General features: G+C 44.1%; 1 protein-coding gene across 1 annotated transcript in view; it reads left to right on the top strand.

Annotated features, from left to right (window-relative positions):
• Positions 1-22,583, top strand: part of PCSK2 (proprotein convertase subtilisin/kexin type 2) — a 256,303-nt gene that overhangs the window by 204,004 nt on the left and 29,716 nt on the right. The window contains exon 8 of the mRNA XM_025469250.3: positions 12,270-12,445. Coding sequence (XP_025325035.1) covers positions 12,270-12,445 — 176 coding nt within the window. The remainder of the gene's footprint in view (positions 1-12,269; positions 12,446-22,583) is intronic.

The raw sequence follows: 22,583 nt of genomic DNA, 5'->3' as shown, positions 1-22,583 counted from the left end.
ATACCCTCCTTAATGTCCATCATCCAATTACCCTGTCCCCTCAATTCCCTTCCCTCTAGCAACCCTCAGTTTATTTCACATGAGTAAGAGTCTCTTATAGTTTGTCTCCCTCTCTGATTTTGTCTTGTTTTATTTTTCCTTCCCTTCTCATGATCTTCTGTTTTGTTTCTTAAATTCCACATATGATTGAGATCATATGATAATTGTCTTTCTCTGATTGACTTATTTCACTTAGCATGATACCCTCTAGTTCCATCCACATCGCTGCAAATGGCAAAATTTCATTCTTTTTGATGGCTGAGTAATATCCCATTGTGTATATACACCACATCTTCTTTATCCATTTATCTATCAATGGACATCTGGGCTCTTTCCATAGTTTGACTATTGTGGACATGGCTGCTATAAACATTGGGGTGCAGGTGCCTCTTTGGATCACCATGTTTGTATCCTTTGGGTAAATACTGGGTAGTGCAATTGCTGGGTTATAGGGTAGCTCTATTTTCAACCCCACAGATCTGTTAGCCCAAATACCCACTGATACTTGCGTAAGGATAGCAACAAAATACTATTAATAATAATAATAGTAAATAACACATACTCTTCCAGTGTGTCAAGCACAATGCAAAACTCTTTACTCAACCCTTTATGCAATCTTACCATGCACTTATATATATATATATATATATATATATTATATAAACAACATATATATTATATATTAGCGTCCCTCTTTTTTTTTTTTTTTTAGATTTTATTTATTTATTCATGAGACACAGAGAGAGAGAGAGAGGCAGAGACACAGGCAGAGGGAGAAGGAGGCTCCATGCAGGGAGCCCAATGCGGGACTGGATCCCGGGTCCCCAGGATCAGGCCCTGGGCTGAAGGCGGCGCTAAACCGCTGAGCCACCCGGGCTGCCCATTGGCGTCCCTCTTTTACAGAGAACAAAAGTTGAGTCCCCATAGCTTGTAAGCTGTAGAATAATTTTGCAGCCAGCACAACCTGGGCCAGAAATTCTACCCTTAGTCCCCACCCTAAAATGCTTGAACAACTTCTCTTTTCCTCCCCTTCTGCTATAACCTGGATCCAACCTGGAGCTGCATACTTCCAGTGATGAGGAACTCACTCCCTTCCAACATTGTTCCACCTTTTGAGATTTGTGACTTTGAGAAATTTCCTCCTTAAAACGAGGTCTCTCTTTGATTCCTGTTGCCCGTTTTCATGTATATGATTGTTACTACCTCTTCTCGATAATACATGCCAGGGAAATCTTAGTGCTGTCTTGAAGCTTTAATAACTTCAAAAATACATACATTTGAAGGTTCAATTATTTCCATTTCCTCATCCACTTACTTTTATGAATTTTGAAGAAAGAGATGCATTTTAGGTTTTTGACTTTGAAAATGCCTTTATTCGGAAACTATTTAAGAAAATAACCTAATTCTTTACTTCTTTTTGATTTTTATTTTTTTTTTATTTTTTTTTTGAATTTTTTTTTTTATTTTAATTTATTTTTTTATTGGTGTTCAATTTACTAACATACAGAATAACACCCAGTGCCCGTCACCCATTCACTCCCACCCCCCGCCCTCCTCCCCTTCTACCACCCCTAGTTCGTTTCCCAGAGTTAGCAGTCTTTATGTTCTGTCTCCCTTTCTGATATTTCCCACACATTTCTTCTCCCTTCCCTTATTTTCCCTTTCACTATTATTTATATTCCCCAAATGAATGAGAACATATAATGTTTGTCCTTCTCTGACTGACTTACTTCACTCAGCATAATACCCTCCAGTTCCATCCACGTTGAAGCAAATGGTGGGTATTTGTCATTTCTAATAGCTGAGTAATATTCCATTGTATACATAAACCACATCTTCTTTATCCATTCATCTTTCGTTGGACACCGAGGCTCCTTCCACAGTTTGGCTATCGTGGCCATTGCTGCTAGAAACATCGGGGTGCAGGTGTCCCGGCGTTTCATTGCATTTGTATCTTTGGGGTAAATCCCCAACAGTGCAATTGCTGGGTCGTAGGGCAGGTCTATTTTTAACTGTTTGAGGAACCTCCACACAGTTTTCCAGAGTGGCTGCACCAGTTCACATTCCCACCAACAGTGTAAGAGGGTTCCCTTTTCTCCGCATCCTCTCCAACATTTGTTGTTTCCTGCCTTGTTAATTTTCCCCATTCTCACTGGTGTGAGGTGGTATCTCATTGTAGTTTTCATTTGTATTTCCCTGATGGCAAGTGATGCAGAGCATTTTCTCATATGCATGTTGGCCATGTCTATGTCTTCCTCTGTGAGATTTCTGTTCATGTCTTTTGCCCATTTCATGATTGGATTGTTTGTTTCTTTGGTGTTGAGTTTAATAAGTTCTTTATAGATCTTGGAAACTAGCCCTTTATCTGATATGTCATTTGCAAATATCTTCTCCCATTCTGTAGGTTGTCTTTGAGTTTTGTTGACTGTATCCTTTGCTGTGCAAAAGCTTCTTATCTTGATGAAGTCCCAACAGTTCATTTTTGCTTTTGTTTCTTTTGCCTTCGTGGATGTATCTTGCAAGAAGTTACTATGGCCGAGTTCAAAAAGGGTGTTGCCTGTGTTCTTCTCTAGGATTTTGATGGAATCTTGTCTCACATTTAGATCTTTCATCCATTTTGAGTTTATCTTTGTGTATGGTGAAAGAGAGTGGTCTAGTTTCATTCTTCTGCATGTGGATGTCCAATTTTCCCAGCACCATTTATTGAAGAGACTGTCTTTCTTCCAATGGATAGTCTTTCCTCCTTTATCGAATATTAGTTGCCCATAAAGTTCAGGGTCCACTTCTGGATTCTCTATTCTGTTCCACTGATCTATGTGTCTGTTTTTGTGCCAGTACCACACTGTCTTGATGACCACAGCTTTGTAGTACAACCTGAAATCTGGCATTGTGATGCCCCCAGATATGGTTTTCTTTTTTAAAATTCCCCTGGCTATTCGGGGTCTTTTCTGATTCCACACAAATCTTAAAATAATTTGTTCTAACTCTCTGAAGAAAGTCCATGGTATTTTGATAGGGATTGCATTAAACGTGTATATTGCCCTGGGTAACATTGACATTTTCACAATATTAATTCTGCCAATCCATGAGCATGGAATATTTTTCCATCTCTTTGTGTCTTCCTCAATTTCTTTCAGAAGTGTTCTATAGTTTTGAGGGTATAGATCCTTTACATCTTTGGTGAGGTTTATTCCTAGGTATCTTATGCTTTTGGGTGCAATTGTAAATGGGATTGACTCCTTAATTTCTCTTTCTTCAGTCTCATTGTTAGTGTATAGAAATGCCACTGACTTCTGGGCATTGATTTTGTATCCTGCCACGCTACCGAATTGCTGTATGAGTTCTAGCAATCTTGGGGTGGAGACTTTTGGGTTTTCTATGTACAGTATCATGTCATCGGCGAAGAGGGAGAGTTTGACTTCTTCTTTGCCAATTTGAATGCCTTTAATGTCTTTTTGTTGTCTGATTGCTGAGGCTAGGACTTCCAGTACTATGTTGAATAGCAGTGGTGAGAGTGGACATCCCTGTCTTGTTCCTGATCTTAGGGGAAAGGCTCCCAGTGCTTCCCCATTGAGAATGATATTTGCTGTGGGCTTTTCGTAGATGGCTTTTAAGATGTCGAGGAATGTTCCCTCTATCCCTACACTCTGAAGAGTTTTGATCAGGAATGGATGCTGTATTTTGTCAAATGCTTTCTCTGCATCCAATGAGAGGATCATATGGTTCTTGGTTTTTCTCTTGCTGATATGATGAATCACATTGATTGTTTTACGGGTGTTGAACCAGCCTTGTGTCCCAGGGATAAATCCTACTTGGTCATGGTGAATAATTTTCTTAATGTACTGTTGGATCCTATTGGCCAGTATCTTGTTGAGAATTTTTGCATCCATGTTCATCAGGGATATTGGTCTGTAATTCTCCTTTTTGGCGGGGTCTTTGTCTGGCTTTGGAATTAAGGTGATGCTGGCTTCATAGAACGAATTTGGAAGTACTCCATCTCTTTCTATCTTTCCAAACAGCTTTAGGAGAATAGGTATGATTTCTTCTTTAAACGTTTGATAAAATTCTCCTGGGAAGCCATCTGGCCCTGGACTCTTGTGTCTTGGGAGGTTTTTGATGACTGCTTCAATTTCCTCCCTGGTTATTGGCCTGTTCAGGTTTTCTATTTCTTCCTGTTCCAGTTTTGGTAGTTTGTGGCTTTCCAGGAATGCGTCCATTTCTTCTAGATTGCCTAATTTATTGGCGTATAGCTGTTCATAATATGTTTTTAAAATCGTTTGTATTTCCTTGGTGTTGGTAGTGATCTCTCCTTTCTCATTCATGATTTTATTAATTTGAGTCTTCTCTCTCTTCTTTTTAATAAGGCTGGCTAATGGTTTATCTATCTTATTAATTCTTTCAAAGAACCAACTCCTGGTTCTGTTGATCTGTTCCACAGTTCTTCTGGTCTCGATTTCGTTGAGTTCTGCTCGAATCTTTATTAACTCCCTTCTTCTCTTGGGTGTAGGATCTATTTGCTGTTTTTTCTCTAGCTCCTTTATGTGTAAGGTTAGCTTTTGTATTTGAGTTCTTTCCAGTTTTTGAATGGATGCTTGTATTGCGATGTATTTCCCCCTTAGGACTGCTTTTGCTGCATCCCAAAGATTTTGAACGGTTGTATCTTCATTCTCATTAGTTTCCATGAATCTTTTTAATTCTTCCTTAATTTCCTGGTTGACCCTTTTATCTTTTAGCAGGATGGTCCTTAACCTCCATGTGTTTGAGGTCCTTCCAAACTTCTTGTTGTGATTTAGTTCTAATTTCAAGGCATTATGGTCCGAGAATATGCAGGGGACAATCCCAATCTTTTGGTATCGGTTCAGACCCGATTTGTGACCCAATATGTGGTCTATTCTGGAGAAAGTTCCATGTGCGCTTGAGAAGAATGTGTATTCGGTTGAGTTTGGATGTAAAGTTCTGTAGATATCTGTGAAATCCATCTGGTCCAGTGTATCATTTAAAGCTCTAGTTTCTTTGGAGATGTTTTGCTTAGAAGACCTATCGAGTATAGAAAGAGCTAGATTGAAGTCACCAAGTATAAGTGTATTATTATCTAAGTATTTCTTCACTTTGGTTAATAATTGATTTATATATTTGGCAGCTCCCACATTCGGAGCATATATATTGAGGATTGTTAAGTCCTCTTGTTGAATAGATCCTTTAAGTATGATATAGTGTCCCTCTTCATCTCTCACTACAGTCTTTGGGGTAAATTTTAGTTTATCTGATATAAGGATGGCTACCCCTGCTTTCTTTTGAGGACCATTCGAATGGTAAATGGTTCTCCAACCTTTTATTTTCAGGCTGTAGGTGTCCTTCTGTCTAAAATGAGTCTCTTGTAGACAGCAAATAGATGGGTCCTGCTTTTTTATCCAGTCTGAAACCCTGCGCCTTTTGATGGGGTCATTAAGCCCGTTCACATTCAGAGTTACTATTGAGAGATATGAGTTTAGTGTCATCATGATATCTATTCAGTCTTTGTTTTTGTGGACTGTTCCACTGAACTTCTTCTTAAAGGGGAATTTTAAGAGTCCCCCTTAAAATTTCTTGCAGAGCTGGTTTGGAGGTCACATATTCTTTTAGTTGCTGCCTGTCTTGGAAGCTCTTTATCTCTCCTTCCATTTTGAATGAGAGCCTTGCTGGATAAAGTATTCTTGGTTGCATGTTCTTCTCCTTTAGGACCCTGAATATATCCTGCCAGCCCTTTCTGGCCTGCCAGGTCTCTGTGGAGAGGTCTGCTGTTACCCTAATGCTCCTGCCCATAAAGGTCAGGGATTTCTTGTCTCTTGCTGCTTTAAGGATCTTCTCCTTATCTTTGGAATTTGCAAGCTTCACAATTAAATGTCGAGGTGTTGAACGGTTTTTTATTGATTTTAGGGGGGGATCTCTCTATTTCCTGGATCTGAATGCCTGTTTCCCTTCCCAGATTAGGAAAGTTTTCAGCTAGAATTTGTTCAAATACATATTCTGGCCCTCTGTCCCATTCGGCGCCCTCGGGAACTCCAATTAAACGTAGGTTTTTCTTCCTCAGGCTGTCGTTTATTTCCCTTAATCTATCTTCATGGTCTTTTAGTTGTTTGTCTCTTTTTTCCTCAGTTTCCCTCTTTGCTATCAACTTGTCTTCTATGTCACTCACTCGTTCTTCCACCTCGTTAACCCTCGTCGTTAGGACTTCTAGTTTGGATTGCATCTCATTCAATTGATTTTTAATTTCTGCCTGATTAGCTCTAAATTCTGCAGTCATGAAGTCTCTTGAGTCCTTTATACTTTTTTCTAGAGCCACCAGTAGCTGTATAATAGTGCTTCTGAATTGGCTTTCTGACATTGAATTGTAATCCAGATTTTGTAACTCTGTGGGAGAGAGGACTGTTTCTGATTCTTTCTTTTGAGGTGAGGTTTTCCTTCTAGTCATTTTGCTCAGTGCAGAGTGGCCAAAAGCAAATTGTATTGGGAAAAAGAGAAAAAGAGAGGAGAGAAAGAAGGAAAGAAAAGAGAAAGAGAAAAAAAAAGGGAAGAAAAGAAAAAAAAACGAGAAAAAAAAAAAAGAAGAAAAAGAGAAAGAAAAAGAAAGGAGAAAAAAAGGGGGTGGGGGAAGGAAACAAATCAAAAAGCAAAACAAAACAAAAACAAAAACAAACAAACAAACAAAAAGAACCACAGGGGAGTATCTTCTGATTCTGTGTTCTTTAAGTCCCTTGGCTTCTCCTGGAAGTTGTCCGTCTAGCTGATCTTCTGGGGGAGGGGCCTGCTGTGCTGATTTTCAGGTGTTAGCAGTTGGGGGAGCTGCTGTGCCCCTGCCTGGTGCAGGGCTCAGTGGGGGTTGTTTACCCCCTGAGGCCGCAGGAGGAACAGCCCCAGTGGCGGGGCAGCTCTGGAAACCTGGATTCAGCTCCGGCAGGAACTCCGTCTGCAGGGCCTGGAGGCTCCGGGGCGGGGCCGCTGATCTGCTCAGCTGGGACAGGAGCGTCCTCGCTGTCCTGGGCCCTCCCGGCCTCTGCCTGTCCCGGGGGAGGCGGGATCCTGGGCTGTGTCCCGGCGCCCTGTGCTCCGGAGCCTGCGCTGGTGGATTCGCGCTCCCGGCCCCGCAGCCCCCTCCGCGGAGCCGCCGCCCGAGCCCCTCCGAGCTGCTCCTGGAACCGCGCAGCCCCCTCCGCACGGAGCCTCTTCCTCTGCCCGAGCCCCTCCGAGCTGCTCCCGGGGCCGCGCAGCCCCCTCCGCGGAGCCGCCCCCGAGCCCCCCCGAGCTGCTCCGGGTCCCGCCGGGTCCCGCCGTGCGCGCTGCAGCCCTTAGGGAGCTCGGCGCACTCTCCCGGGGCGCAGGTGTCTGTTAGTGTCCCCGGGAGCCCGAGGGCACCCCCGCCCTCCTGGGTCCTGCTCCACCTCCCTGCGAGCCCCTTTCCGCCCGGGAAGGTCGGTGCAGCTCCTGCTCCTCCGGGACGGGGCTCTCCTGTCCTGGGGACACTCGCCCCGGCCTCAGCCCGTCTCCTCGCGGGGCCCCTCCCCCTTGGAGGCCTTTGTTCCTTTATTTCTTTTTCCCCGTCTTCCTACCTTGATAGAAGCGCGAACTCTTCTCACTGTTGCATTCCAGCTGGTCTCTCTTTAAATCTCAGGCCGAATTCATAGATTTTCAGGATAATTTGAAGGTTTTCTAGGTAGTTTGGTGGAGACAGGTGATTTGGGGACCCTACTCTTCCGCCATCTTGCTCCTCCCCCCTCTTTTTGATTTTTAAATCAGTGTTTGACATCTTCAATCAAAGGGACTGAGACAAAAAAATTAAAATTAAAAATATAGTATTGAAAATTTGCAAAACCATCCAAAATGCACAACAAATATAAATAATGAGCCCTTCAAATGATGTTTCTTGAGAGTTTGTTAGATTTATCCTTCTGAGATTATTAAAGCCTTGGGAGATGCTCTCTCTTGTTGCCAATCCCTTTCAGGACTCAACCATTATTGCTGGATGCCTAACACGTTCCCAGTTCTGCTGTGGGTGGTGGGATGCAGCTGTGAGCCAGCCAACAGGTCACCTGTCCTCACACTCACGCTTAAAGGCTAAGAGAAGACACAGATAATGAGCAAAGAAGCACAATAATATCAGATAATAATTGCTTCTATAATCAAAACAAAGCAAGGTGGTAGAGAATAACCAGGCCGAGGACACAAGTAGCAACTTGAGTTGTAGCAGGTTCTTTAGCCCGACACCTGGGCTTCTGCAGAGCTCCTTGGAGCAACCCCAGGTGGCGCCAGTTGGTATTGGCCTTACCTGTCTTCCTTGTTAGGTCAGAGCCCATAGATCTTTGCATTGAGCTTTGGAATGGGATCTCCTTTGTTCAACGATTCTGAAAAAGAGTTTGAAATCCATACTGTTGACCATCATCAAAATACCCTGAAATTTCTCTGCCAGCAATGAATTGACTCCACATATTTGGCCGATAGAGCTCAAAACATTTCAATGAGTTCATATATATTTTATCTGAGTTTTAAAATAAACCAGTGAAAATTGCACATTGGCACAATGATGAACGTATTTTCAGATCCTTCAGATCCTTAGGTCAGCAAGGATTCACTCCTCAGCCTGCAGATTAATATTCATGAGCACAAAAGGGGGTGGTAGGCTACACTGAGGTTTGTGGGCAGATGCAGCATTTCCCTGTGTGGGAGTGTAAGTTGGCCTTTTGTAACGTAAGCAGGGGGTAGAAAAGATTTAGCTCAAATCCCTGGGCCTTACAGCTCTTAGAGAAGGAAGTCATGGAATCCCCATTGGTCATTAGTGTAGTGATCAGGCCTGCATGGTGGGAGGATAGAAATGTTTGTTGTGAGCACTGCGTTTCCCCAGGCCTTTGAATCACACCAGCAGAGGAGAGCATTTTACATCTGTAAAGACTGTAAAGACACAGAGTCCTAGCCCCCCTGGGCTTCCTTCTCTCCCTTTGTGTCTTACCTTTACTCTCTTGCCTTCCCTTTTTCTCTCTTTTTTATCTGTCTCTGTCTTTCCCTGTCTCTCTCTCAATCTCTCTCTCTCTCTCTCTCTCTGTCTCTCTCTGTGTAGCTCCTAAAGCATCCAGGGACAGAGGAGAGAGAAAACCCTTGGGTCACCCTGAGCCTCTGTCTTGGCGACAAATGGTGCAGTGGCTTGCAAAAATGAATACTGTCCTCATTCAGTTAATGTATGCCTCATTCCTCCTGAGCTTAACAAGATTAAAGGAATGTCGGGCGCCTGGCCCCAGAATATGAATGAGAGCCTTGCTTCCAGTCTCTGGCTGCCCCTGCCTCCTTGGACGCTGAAGCAGTCAGATTAATGCACACTGGCTCTGATGTTCTGTGCAGCATAAAGCAAGCCAGGGAGGGCAGGAAGAGGAAAGAGGCAGAGAGACAAAAGCTGCAAAGTGAGAGGGCAAAGGGCGGGGCTGGATGCACCACACTGGCTGGATGAGGAAACGCAATGTTGCCATCAGTGGGCACAAGGGACAGTCCAGGCCTACTCCAGCAGGGTTGAATTTCTCTCACCTTCCAGTCCAAGTCAACTATTCAATTCAGGCCATCTGCACCCTAGACAAGTTCAAGACCATTTGAGTGTCCTTCTTGCAGGCAAGTGAATACCAGCCCAGCTTCCCTGCTCACAAAGTGGGCACAACTTCTTGTCAAAAGAAGCTGCACTATTTGGTTTACTCTGTGATCTGTTGAGCACTGTTGTTGAGTACATTTTTAAAATAAATAAAATACAGGGAGGACAAAAGCAAAATGTGAGGTTTTAACTTCTTATCCCTTATAAAATGAACCATAAAGCTTATCTTCCAAGGGCACTTGGGAGGCTCAGTCAGTTAAACATCTGCTTTCAGCTCAGGTCATCATCCCAGGGTCCTGGGATAAAGCCCCGCATTGGGCTCCCTGCTGTGCGGGGAACCTGCTTCCCTCTCTGCCTCTGCCTGCTGCTCCCCCTGCTTGTGCTCTCTCTCTTTGTCAAATAAATAAAATATTTTCAAAAATCCACAAAAAACAAAATTTAGCTTCCAGAAAGTTCAAACTAAAGATTATGCACATTCTTTTCGAGCTTCTCCCCAAGAGAAAGGATACTGATTATTAGTCAGCAAGAATGGTGACCTGATTTGTGGGTAGAGAAAACCCATAAGTGGAAAACCTTGCATGTTATTATTTGTTATTCTGGACCTGTCATTTCTGTGGGGGGAGGGGGGGGGATCAACTAAAGTCATGGAACTATGCATCTATTCACCAAATATTTATCAAGCTTAAAATAATGCTGATAACGTAGGACACAAGAAAAGAACAAAAGAGACAAGTGCTCTGTAATCAGAGATTTTGCTGTCTAGTGATGCATGTGTTGACCAAGAAGAACTATAAAGCCACCAAAAGCATTTATTTGGGTCTTAGGGATTGCAATCAGGGAGACACAGAGTGTCTCCAAAGTGTGCTCCAAACTGCAAGCCAGGAGTGTGGGTTTGTACAGGCAAAATCCTATAACTTGTTTTGAAAGAATTAGTGTTGGTACTGAGAGAGTTCAAGGGAGTATCTAAGGCTGGCTCTTCAGCTAACAAATGCTACTTTATCTCGGTTTTAGTCCAGAGTAAAAGGATGTTCTCCAGGAGGTGGTTAAGGTGCAATCAGCAAGTCATAATTGACAAGTCAAAAGTCCATGGTGTTCCAAAGATTGAAATAGGAGATGCACAGAGGCCTTGTTTCCTCAGTGTCCTCCCCACCTATTCTGGATGCCTCTGTTAGCCATGCTTACTTTGGTTTGCGATCTCCTTCCACCAAAGAAACTTCACAGATAAGCAATTATACCAGAAGGCTGAAAGGGTGGTGTTGGAGGGTGTGGGGATGGAGGGTGCGGGGGAATTGGATCCAGAAAGACTGCTGGGGAAATGCCTACTGCACACATAGGTTAATCAGAAGAAGGATGAGCATTGGGAGAATTGTATGCAAACACAAGGGGTGGGCTCCGGACACTGAGGAGGAAGCAGACCCTTAGAGAGAAGGCAGTTTCATGTCAATTTGACAAGTCCTGCAAGAACCTGTCTTATCCTTATTTAAGTGGACTTGCATGCCATGTCAGAGAGTGATGCTCAGGTCATAGTGTCCCTTGACCATGGTAAATAGAGTTAAGAGGTGCCAGGATCCAGGTTTTGACTGTGTAGAGCCCAGTCTCCTCGCTTCATAACTCCCGTGGAAAGAAAGACTTAGGCCAGCTTTTCTAACATTCTAGGCTCTTACCCACGAAAGAGAACTAGCATTCCAAGCAGAGAACAATACAGCCCCAAACAGCAATGTCTGGAGGATAGTAATAGAGGGACAAAGTGCCCATCCCATTGGCTGCTGCTGCATTAACTCTGGAGACACTGGTCACGGACACTCAGAGGGTGATGTGAACTATGGGTGCCCTCAAGTGTGCCCCTGCTGCATCCCTGTGTACAGTTCAGGTTTACTCACAATCAAGGACTGCGGGACCTGGTTCTTTCTTACTATCCCAGCAAGAAGTTACTCCTACAAGTTGTTGGAATAGCACAGACTTGACATAGGTGACGTAGGGGAGAAGGGGGAGGGCGGGGGGCTGTATCATATACTCCATTACTAATACATTTCAGAATGACCCATTCAACATTTCTGTCCTTCCCAAAGCCCCTTCCAGCTGCCAGGCAACCTGGAGTCCTCTTTTCCTGATTCTGCCGGCCTTTGCATTCCTGCCCCTTTCTTTGCCCCCTAATCTCCATGGTTTATTATTAAATATTTAAATCAATTGCATCCCCCCCTACTGTCCTGACAGTGGGTTTATTTCTCCAGCAACACAGCTTCCCTGCATCTGTCAACACCCAGTCACTGAAGGCTGAGCTTCCTCTCAGAAACAGACGTATCAGGGAATCCCTTCAACAAAGGTGGTCTCTCCCCATTAGAAATGCTAGTAAAGTTGGTGGGGGAACAATTTCTTCAAAGGGGTACATAACGTAAGGTGTGCGAGGAGGCCAAAAAGGACGGAGTGGCACAGTCTGTGTTCCTCCTTCATCCTCTGAGGCTGCAGCCCACATGTATCCTGAGGTTGGACTCGAGATTCCAGTGTCCCCTGGGACACCCGGGTGGCAGGCCCTCCACCACACCCAAGACCCGAGCCCTCATCGTCACCCCCCACACACACCTGCCCTGTGTCCACCAAAGTGTCTCCTGCCCACACGGGTCCACAGGTATCCGGATGCTGGACCAGCCATTCATGACGGACATCATCGAGGCCTCGTCCATCAGCCACATGCCTCAGCTGATCGACATCTACAGTGCCAGCTGGGGCCCAACAGACAACGGGAAGACGGTGGACGGGCCCCGCGAGCTCACACTTCAGGCCATGGCCGACGGCGTCAACAAGGTAAGGCCTTTCCTGCGACCACCAGGCCCAGATCCAATGGGGTGGGGCGGGGGCTGCCGGGGGTGGGAGGCATCCAGGGAAGGTGATGAGAATGAGGCAAGGCAGAGGTGGGGCTGTTACCCTGTGCATTAGCTCAGGGCCTCCGAGAGATGGACCCCCAAGCAGGCTTAGCAGTGCAGAATTATTGCAGGGGGCTCCCTTAAAGGGTAAAGAGGAGAAGGCAAGAGGTGCCTTCGGACGGTGATGCCAGCCTGGCCCATGCAAAGGAATGGGGAGGAAGGAGGGTCTCCCTGGGGGCCTGTGCTGGCATTGCCACTGTGCCACACGTCAGCTGGGAGCACCCCCCAGGCAGTGGGGTCTGGGTACAGCAGGGTGGGGGGTCCAGAGGCAGCAGCAGGGTTGCGGCTCCCCTGTGCTCTCATGGCAGGAGTGTGAGCCACGATTTTCTAGGCTGCCCATCCCTGATATTAGCCCAGAAATGGATGGGGCCAAGTAAAAGAGACCAAGGCAGAGTGTCCGAAGGGAGGCCAGCTGGGTCATCAGCCCATGTAAGGAAATAAGTTCCCTCCCTACAGTCTCAGGGCAGAGGTCATCTCTGACAAGACATGAGCCAGGCCCCGTGATCAGAGCCTTCTGAGTTCAGGTCCCACAGGGCACTCAATGTCTGGGTGTATCCGCAAATGACTTACCTCCCTATGCCACTGTTTTTTGCCTGTAAGATGGTGATAATCAGATTTCTCCTGGGATCATTGTAAGGTGTAAATGACATAAATAGGCCAGTGTTGGGCCCTGGGAAGTTCTGCGGGAAGATGTGGTGTTTACCTAGGTCATTATGGACACTTAACCAATCTCCCCAAAACTTTGTGGCATAAAGCACAGTGTTTTAGTAGGCTTGTAGGCTGTGTGGGTGAAGAACTCAGGGCAGAGTGGGGATGGCTGGTCTCAGCTCCCAAGAGTCCTGGGCCTCAGATGGAAGGCTCCAGGCTTGAATTGCCAAACAGTTGTGTCTTCGAGTGCTCTTATGATTGCCTAACTACTCACCATTGGTGCCACAACACCAACCGCCCAGAGTACTTAGTCATTTTGTCTTATTTCGTCTTGTCTTCAAGTGATAGTGATGCCCTTTCCATCAGGGCATGAGCCATAGACATGGGAATCACAGGTCCCAAGATTACAATGGTGTGTAGAGTAAGAATAACCAGATCCTAAGTAAGGGAAAGACAAGTATGTGAGGTTTAGTAGATGGACCTTTGGAAGCACATTTTAGGAATTTTTAGAAAGTTTGCTTCTTGGATTTTAACCAATTTCAAATGGATGAAATGGTTATAGCCATATTTGGATATCTAAACTAGCACTGTTATAAATGAGCTGCAAAATACATCTGTTCTGTTTATGTTTGAGTTATTTACAATCTGTGTGAAATATACATGAACTTACTACTTACACATTTATATCACTAAAGTAGGTATGTGTACGAAACACCCCAAACTCAACAGCTTAGAAAAATAAAAATATTGAAGAAAGAGTGGACAACTGGAGGCTGTTTTTTTTGTTGTTGTTATTTTAAAGTGTTACAAAATGCTAACATTGTGTTTTGTTTTATTTACTGCTTTCACTGTTAAATCCCACAACTTACTCATCTTATAACTGGAAGCTTATACCCTTTGACCTACGCATGGCATCCCCAGTCCTCTTCACCCCTCAGCCCCCGCCCCTCTCAGTTTCTATGAGTCTGACTCTTTTTTAAAGTCCACATATAAGTGATACCATACCATGAAGTATTTGTCTTTCTTTGGCTTATTTCACTTACCATAATGCCCTCTAGGTCCATCCATGTTGTCATAAATAGCAGGATTTCCTTCTTTTTATGGCTGAATAATATTCTACTGTGTGTGGTGGGGGGGAGGTATATGTATATATGTATACCTTTATGCATTCATGCGTTGCTGGGACACTTCAGTTGTTTCCATGTCTTGGCTACTGTGAATAATGCTGCAGTGAACATGGGGGTGCAGATATCTCAAGAAGATAATTTCATTTCCTTCCGATTATCCCAGAAGTGGGATTTGGGAGTCATATGGTAGTTCTGTTTCTAATTTTTTAAGGAACCCCCATACTGTTTTCCACAGTGGCTGCACCAATTTGCATTCCCACCAACAATGCACAGGGGTTCGTCTTTTTCCACGTTTTCACCAACACTTAGCTTTTTGATACTAGTGAAGGCAACTTTTTCTACACATTTCCTGAGGTCAGAAAACATGTGTTTTCCACACCAGCTATCCTTAAAAACTGGCCTAGCACTTAAAAACATGATAGATCAGCTGTTCAATATGTAGTTGTGAAATTAATACGTGAATGAAATTTGATGGGTGACACCTGGTGTTATATGTTGGCAAATCAGACTTCAATAAAAAAAAAGAAATTTAATGGTTGAAAGATTAAAAGTCACATAAAAATCTGTAACTGTAGTGAATATCAGTGATGCCCACCTCCATCTCCTTTATCAAGCTTCAGGTGGGGGGTGGGGAACTCTCAGATGCTGATGACTCCCTTCCCTGGAGAACTGCCCTGGCTGATGGGAGACTTTCATCAGATGGTTATGCCCACACACACACTCGGGGGGCAGCCTACAACAAATGCCTGAGTTGGGGGTGGAAGAGGCCAGCCTGCTTGCCCCAAATAGGGACCACTCTGAGCTATAATTTATGCTCCAGAACCCACAGTGAATCAGGCCAAGGCTTGACTTTACTTGAGAACATATCGTTTTGGGATTCCTTCCACTCCCTCATTGACTGATGTCCCCTGAGTGCTCATTCTCAACACATCTGCTGGGCCCAAGTCCCTAACTTGGACTCTGCTTCTAGTGAACCTACTCTAAGTAAGACATTAGCCCACTGAGGTTCACTCTTTCCCTTGGCTGCCAGGAAGCTCAGAACTAAGTTTGTGTCTAACAATGTAGGGGTTTAGGGGCTGAATTTTCTGCTATCTCATTTTCTCCCCTCTCTTCACCAACCATGGCCTCTAAAATCAGTCCTTAGCTTTTGTTCCCATGTCCTTTTTTGTATTCCTATTGAATCCAAATCTTTGAATACTAGGAAGTATAAAATTTGTAAAAGAATTCATAAAATGAGTTTTGTCTGATTCAGTTAAATTTAGGTGTAAGAAATTTAACTTTGGGATCCTCAAATTGTTTCTTACTTCCACAATGCCTAGTCTTCATGGATTAAACCATCTCATTGGACAAAAATTGACAGAGTCTAGGTCCTAAACAATAGTAAAGAGTAAGTCAAACAAACTGCCACCTCTTAGGGGTGCCTGGGTGGCTCAGTCCATTAAGCATCTGCCTTTGGCTCAGGTCATGATCCCAGGGTCCTGGGATCAAGCCCTGTGTGGGGCTCCCTGGTCAGCAGGGAGTATCCTTCTCCCTTTCCCTCCACCTGCCACCCCTCTTGCTTGTGCTTGCTTGCTCTCTCTCTCTCTCTCTCTGTCAAATAAATAATACAAACTTAAAATAATAAAGTACCATCCCTCAGAGCAGGTATCAGCCAACCTTGGCCCACAGGCCAGACCCAATGTACTAGCTATCTTTGCAAATAAAGTTTTCTTAGAACACAGCCAGGTTGATCCAGGCCTTTGTGTCTTTGCTACCATGATTTCTCTTCCAGTCATGGCTGTCGTGGTCTCCACATGCAGGGAGGCACCTGGAGCAAGTGATGATGGAATCATCACTCAGAACCACAGGCTCTTCTGCTAGCCTGTTCCCATCTCCACATAGCTTCACTAGACAGCCAGTGTTTCATGAAAGGGGGATGCCTCTGTTGCAGGGATTTTTTTAAAGAATTGACATGAACAAGTTAGAGAGCTGAGCTTGACAGCTGGGATACCCAAGTTCTCACCTCAATCCTGTCCCCTGTTGACCTTCGGACTAGTCACTTGGTTTCTCCATGCCTTACTTTCTTCTTCGTTAAAATAGTCCACGTCAGTGGTTCTCAAAGTGTGGCCACTGGCCCACCTGCAAATTGGTGAGAAATTCAGACCCTCAGCCCCACCCACCAACCCACCTGATGTATCAGAGCTGCGTTTTAACAGGGTCACACTCAAGTTTGAGAGGTGCCACTCTAAATGTTTCTAGAATATGTATCTCATAATCCTAAAATACTAAGACCACAGAACAATGTGGTTTTAAAAATCCCCCAGTGACTAGAAAAGGTCAGTAGAAGTGACTCGTTTTCTGGAAGTAATGGCACTGCACATCCCCATCCAGGTGTTAACCACTGAAGGCATTGATGACTAAGCCAGATACTCTGGTTTGTCTCTGAGCTGTAGGAACAGAAGCCCAGGTAGCTCAACTGATGGGGTTTCTTGTAAGGATGCATGAGGAGGGGCAAGGGCAATGGGATGGATTCAGGCAGGATCTCATACAGGCTGGGACCAGACAAATATTCTGCATCGAACATGACTGCAGGACTGGCCACTGAGTGTGTGGAGATCCCCATGGGATCTGACAGGACTGGGGGCATGGGGAGGGGTAGGAGGTAGTGGTACCACCACATTTCAGTGCCTCAACCCTTAAGAGTTTTTAAGATGAAACATTTGACACACAAACAGGTTGTTTGCTTATTGTTTGTTTGCTTATTGGCAAACAGCCACTGTGTGGCTGGAGAGAAATTGTTGCGCATCCAAGCCCAAGACCAGGTGACAAGTACCCTGGGGAACACTTGGCAGATGTCTTCCTTCCCCAGCAGACATGGATTTCCACTCAGAAGGGTTTTTGACACCCAACACCAAAAGAGAGACATATAGGTGACATCTGCCCTCTGTCTGAATTTACAAAGCACATGGCATTCAATGCAGCACATTCCCGAGTGGCTCCTGTCATTTTCCATGGACTTCTGAACTGTTCCCCACATCTGAAGTCTGAGTATTTCTCTCTTCCATCTGTAGCCTGCCCTGCTGCAACTAGAAAGGCCCTTTCAAGTGTGATTGTTCTGGAAAGCATGCCAACTGTGCCAAAACTTAAAGAGAAAAATTGTTATGACTTGTCTTTAGATGACAGCATGTAAATATTTTAGAAAGTGAAGTGAGTATGATGAAAAATACATGATTTCTCATTCGACTTTCCCCCAAGCTATGGGAATGGTTCTTTTCTTGTTTCAAGGTGACATTTTTTTTTAGACAGAATCATAGAGTCTCGTGCATGATGATGTATTATACTTGAGCAAAGATCTCCTCTCAGTTATCTGATCAGCTCTAAAGGAAAGTCCATTTTGGAAAGGTAGTGTCCACCTAAACGAAGGAGTCAGATAATTACCTAGTACACAAGGGTAGGTCTTACGCTTGTCTTTGAATTTTAGCATCATGCTAAGTCAGTTTTGTTTGGCCAACATAGCAATGATAAAGGAAAAGGAGGCTGAGGGACCTTTTGGGGGATGTGCTGTTTTCCCCAAACCCCATCACTCCTAATTGACTTCTATTTCGCACACAAATATCACCTACCTGGCTCCTTGCAGATTTGAGTTTGCATATTCATTTTTTCAGTGAATACTTAAGGGAACCAGCAAGAAGCAGAGGAGAAAAGAGGGAAGGAATCTTTTTTCCCTTTATTTGTTTTTTCCTCTTTATAGTCTACTGCTGACCATACAATAAAAACATTGTTCACATTTTATATGGAAAGTAGGTGACAGTCATAGACCACTGAATTGTGAGATATCCAATAACTGATTTCTTTCTTAGTTTGGGATCCTGTAAAATCCTTGTCCTGAGACAAGGATTAAGTTCAGGCATTTGCTTTGGGAGGGAATACCAGTAGTGAAAGGGGCCAGTGAAGGGGGTGCGTTATCAAGCCACTACCACTGTGAACAACTAGAGCTTAATCCCACTGGGAAACTGGAAAACTATACAGAACACGCACTGGAGTTATCCCTCCTGGTAGCAAGGGAGCTGGGGTAAAAGTCAGTGTCTACGGAAATGCCGCAGCACTTCCCAGGGGCAGGCGTGCAGAACAGACTCTTGGGAGAAACCCCTTCTACAAAGAGAGGACTGTGGTGGCATTTGGAAATCCCCAGCACATGGAAGGTCCAAGGGATGTGGGCTTGCACCCACTTCCACCTGCTACAATCTCCAGAGTGCAGTTTGATGAAACCCAGTCTTAGGCTTAGGGTCTTCACTGGCTGGCTCATAAAGGACCAGTATTTGTTGGTCAGAAAGATGCAGCTGTTGCAGAGACTAATGGAGTAACAGAGCCCAGAAGTTGTGGGACCACAGCGTCTCATGTTGCCCTGACAACCAGAAGAGAGAAATCAGGCAACACTAGAGGGCCTTGAAAGTGACAGTTGATTCATGAACTTCCTTCCACATCTTGAGAAAGTGCAGCTACCCAGGGCAACCCTGGTCGTCTGTGGCTGGCTCTGATGGCTATACCCCAACCTCTTATTAATCATGGCTTGGGGATGCTACTGAAAGGAATATCTCAGGAATATTTAAAGACAAGGCTACAGAAAAATCCTCGGAGGCACAGGTGAGACAGAGCATTGATTGTTTATCAGGCAGTCCCTGGGGGACTGAGAAGGGCAGAGGCACAGATCCCAGATCTTTGGGCTGGAATGTACTAAAGAAGGATCACTCGCAAAACAGTGGCCTCAAAGGCACCATGTGGGCAAGAGTGGCGGAGGGCTGACAGGGAGAGAGTGATGAATTGGGTATTGGTGAAGCGAAGCTCTGGTACAGCCTGCTGAAATTTAACCGGAGCAGTGGGTCTGATCCAGTGGCAGTAAGTGCCGGGGCCTCTGGCAGGCAGTGGATACCTCCTGCCAAGGAGCTCTCAGGAACACCCCATGAGCCCTGACTTATGCTCTGAAACCAAGCAGAGGTTCACAATGGAGCAGGAGCTACCAAAGTGTGGATTCTGCGATCCAGTCTCTGAAACAATTATTGCAGTTACAGTCCCTCCTTTCACTTGTAATAAAGAAATTGGTGACTTTGGAGTGATCCGTCTTAAGTGCTGGCCAGCCTTAGGTGGGATGGCCAACCATCTTGGTTTCCCATTGTGAGCACTGAAAGTCCACCTCCAAGGAACTCCCCAGTCCCAGGCAAACTTTGACACTTGGCTGCTCGCCCTGTGGCCTAACTGGCAGTGGTGACTTACCCAAACCCCATGAAAATCCCAATCAGTTTAAGGGATTGACATGAATGAAAACCCTTCACCAACTACCATAATATCAGAAAGGCTAATCATGGTGTGTTTGGATCCTGCTAGAAATGAGACAGGATTGCATAAGAGTCTTTCCTCCAACGTGTATACACGGCAAAACAGGTAGTAATTAGAGGCAACTATAGTAGGTGCCACTAAATGTGGTTTGCCTTCAGTGAAAGATTTAAACAGAAGCCAAGGGCAACCGTACCATCCTCTGTGTGGCTTTTCTGGAGATTGGGACACCCCCAGCATGCTCTTGAACTCCTGTGGAACTTGGGACACGAGGCAGATGCTGTGATCCTGGTGACTGGGCTGCATTGGCACAGCTGCAGCGCACAGCTCCAGCCAGCCGTGGCGTCCTGCCCACCAGCCAGCCAGCTTCTCACTGCTCCTCTGCTTGAGGCCCTGCAAGGCACCACGGAAGTGTGCTCCCCAGTGTGAGCCTGGCCCCAGACTGTGAGGAATTGATGCCCCAGGAGCAACCTCCCAGCTGCATTGTCCTGGTGGGACGTTCACAGGGGTTCTCCAGAGGGATCAACCCCAGCTCCCACAGGGGAAACCTGCTCATCAGCTCACACTTGATTGGCTTTTCATGTTCTTCTGTCCCAAACGTATGCTTCCTGAGATCAGATCTCCCCAAATTACCTACTGCTCCCTGGTCCTTGTCTCAGCAACTGGTTTTGAAGGAACATAGACTGGGACCAGCCCCTTTCTCCCGTAGGCAGAGCAATTAGCTCTCTGAAAGTAAGCCTAGCTTCTTATAGGAGGATCCATTCCCCTGCTGTCCCCATTTAAGGAGCTTTGTGAACTCCCCACCACTTCCAACACTGAGTACAGAAAAGAATAGTAGTGACAAATAATGAAAATATTAAATAACTGTATCAAAATATAATTCAATCACTGTAATTGTGACAGAGAGGGACTTTCTAAGCATAAAAGCAAAGGGAAAATATTTACCAAAACTGAGTAATAAATATTACTACATAAAATCTTTCAAAATTTTTGCAAGTCTGGTCATTGTTAAAGCTCAGCAATGGACCCATGGGGATTCATTACAGTATTCACTTCATTTTTATTGTGCTTAACATTATTCAGATTAAAAGGTTTTTATTCATCCTTAAAAATAAAAAGCAATTCAGTAGGTGGATAAGTTGTCAAGAGTAAGAATACACATTTCAGGAAAAATGAAAACAGCAGCTGCTCTAATATTATACAGATGGCTACTTGAAAATTCCAGGGACTGCACTACACAGAGACTTTTTTTTAAGGCAAATCTGATATAACACAGATGGTAGCCAAGGTGATGAACTGTATCAGTTAGGAGAGGCTATGTTATGCCATGATAACAAAAAGCCCCCCAAAGTTCAGAAGCTTCAAACCACAAAAGTTTATTTCTCTTTCAGCTGCACCTCACCTGGTCAGTAGGGAGCTCTGCTTGTCACAATCTCTCAGAGAACATAGATTACATCTGGGACATTGCTAGTCCTTGTGCAGATGGAGGTGGGGGGGGGGGGTGTTCTGCAGCATCTGTCACTGACTAGTAAATGGTTCAGCCTAGAAATCACACTATGATCCACCACTCCCACTCAGAATTCATTGATTAAAATGGTTTGTGAGACCCCACCCAACCATGAAGGGATCATGGACCCAAACTGTGGACAGCTAGAAATATGACACATAGCACCAGTGACCACCACAGTGAGCCCAGAAAAACGCTAAGTGACTGAAAAGGTAACCAGTCACCTAGTGAGGACAACACAAATGTCAAAGGTGTTTGTGAGTAGTTTGAGTGAAATTGTGCAGAAAGGCAATATTTGTAAATCAATACATTGTTTTATGTGGTAGTTAAAATATGTATTTGCAAAAAATAATAGATTTATGCAATGTAGTGGGAAATCTTCTGCAAGTCAAAATGCAATATATAAAAGAAAAGATTGGGTAAATATATATGTAATACAAATGACAGGAATTTGGCTAAGGTCCTTAATTTAGAAAGAGCTCTAACAAATCAATAAAAGAAATGAAAGAAAAACATAGGCAAAGGATATTATCTTTGGGGCTTGGGGCTTTGCTGGGCTGTTCATAAAGCAACAAAAAAAATGAGCAATAAGGATGCAAAAAGATCAACTCAACTGGTCATGGAAAAATATATAACGCAAAATAACAAGGTTCCATTTTGGCCCACTGAATTGGCAAACTAGTTTTTTAAATGTATGATTCTAAACCTTGACCTACAGAGGCTGATTGTGGAATTCTTACACACTACTGGTAAAAAAATAAATTATTAACAAGCTTTGAGCAGTAGTATAGCAATATGGATCAAGAATCTTCAAACATTCATTCCTTTTGCTCTAAATTCCCCATTTTAGAAATTTCTGCCTGGAGTGCCTGGGTGGCTCAGTTAGTTGAGCATTTGATTCTTGGGATCATGAGATTGAGACCCGCATCAGGCTCCACACTCAGTGCCTCTCCCTCTCCCTCCCCATTATGTCCCTCCTTCCGCTCATACTTACTCTCTCTCAAATAAATAAATAAATAAATAAATAAATAAATAAATAAAATCTTCAAAACAAAAAAAAAAAAAAGGAAAGAAATTCTGCTTAAGGAAATAAACAGAAATACAAAGACATATATTTTAAAATGATGTTCATCACAGAACTTTAAAACTTAGAAACAGCCTTCCACATATGTCTAAGAAAAGGAGTAAATAAATTATGTAATGGCTATTTAATAAGACTAATAAAAATTATAGTGTAGAGGAATATTTAATTACATCAGGAAATGTTAATAATATAATAGTGAAAATACATTTGAAGCAGGGCCACAAAAGTGGGTATATTTTATGATCCTAATTTCATTCTTAAACCTGTCTTTATACTTTGCATTTATATATTAAACTGGCAGGAACCCACAACATATCACCAGGGATTTTCTATTCATGGAATA

The sequence above is a fragment of the Canis lupus genome, chromosome 24 (assembly GCF_003254725.2).
Source record: "Canis lupus dingo isolate Sandy chromosome 24, ASM325472v2, whole genome shotgun sequence".
In the NCBI taxonomy this organism is placed as follows: Eukaryota; Metazoa; Chordata; class Mammalia; order Carnivora; family Canidae; genus Canis; species Canis lupus.
The sequence above is the reverse complement of the archived record's forward strand: the minus strand, read 5'-3'. Positions and strand labels throughout refer to the sequence as shown.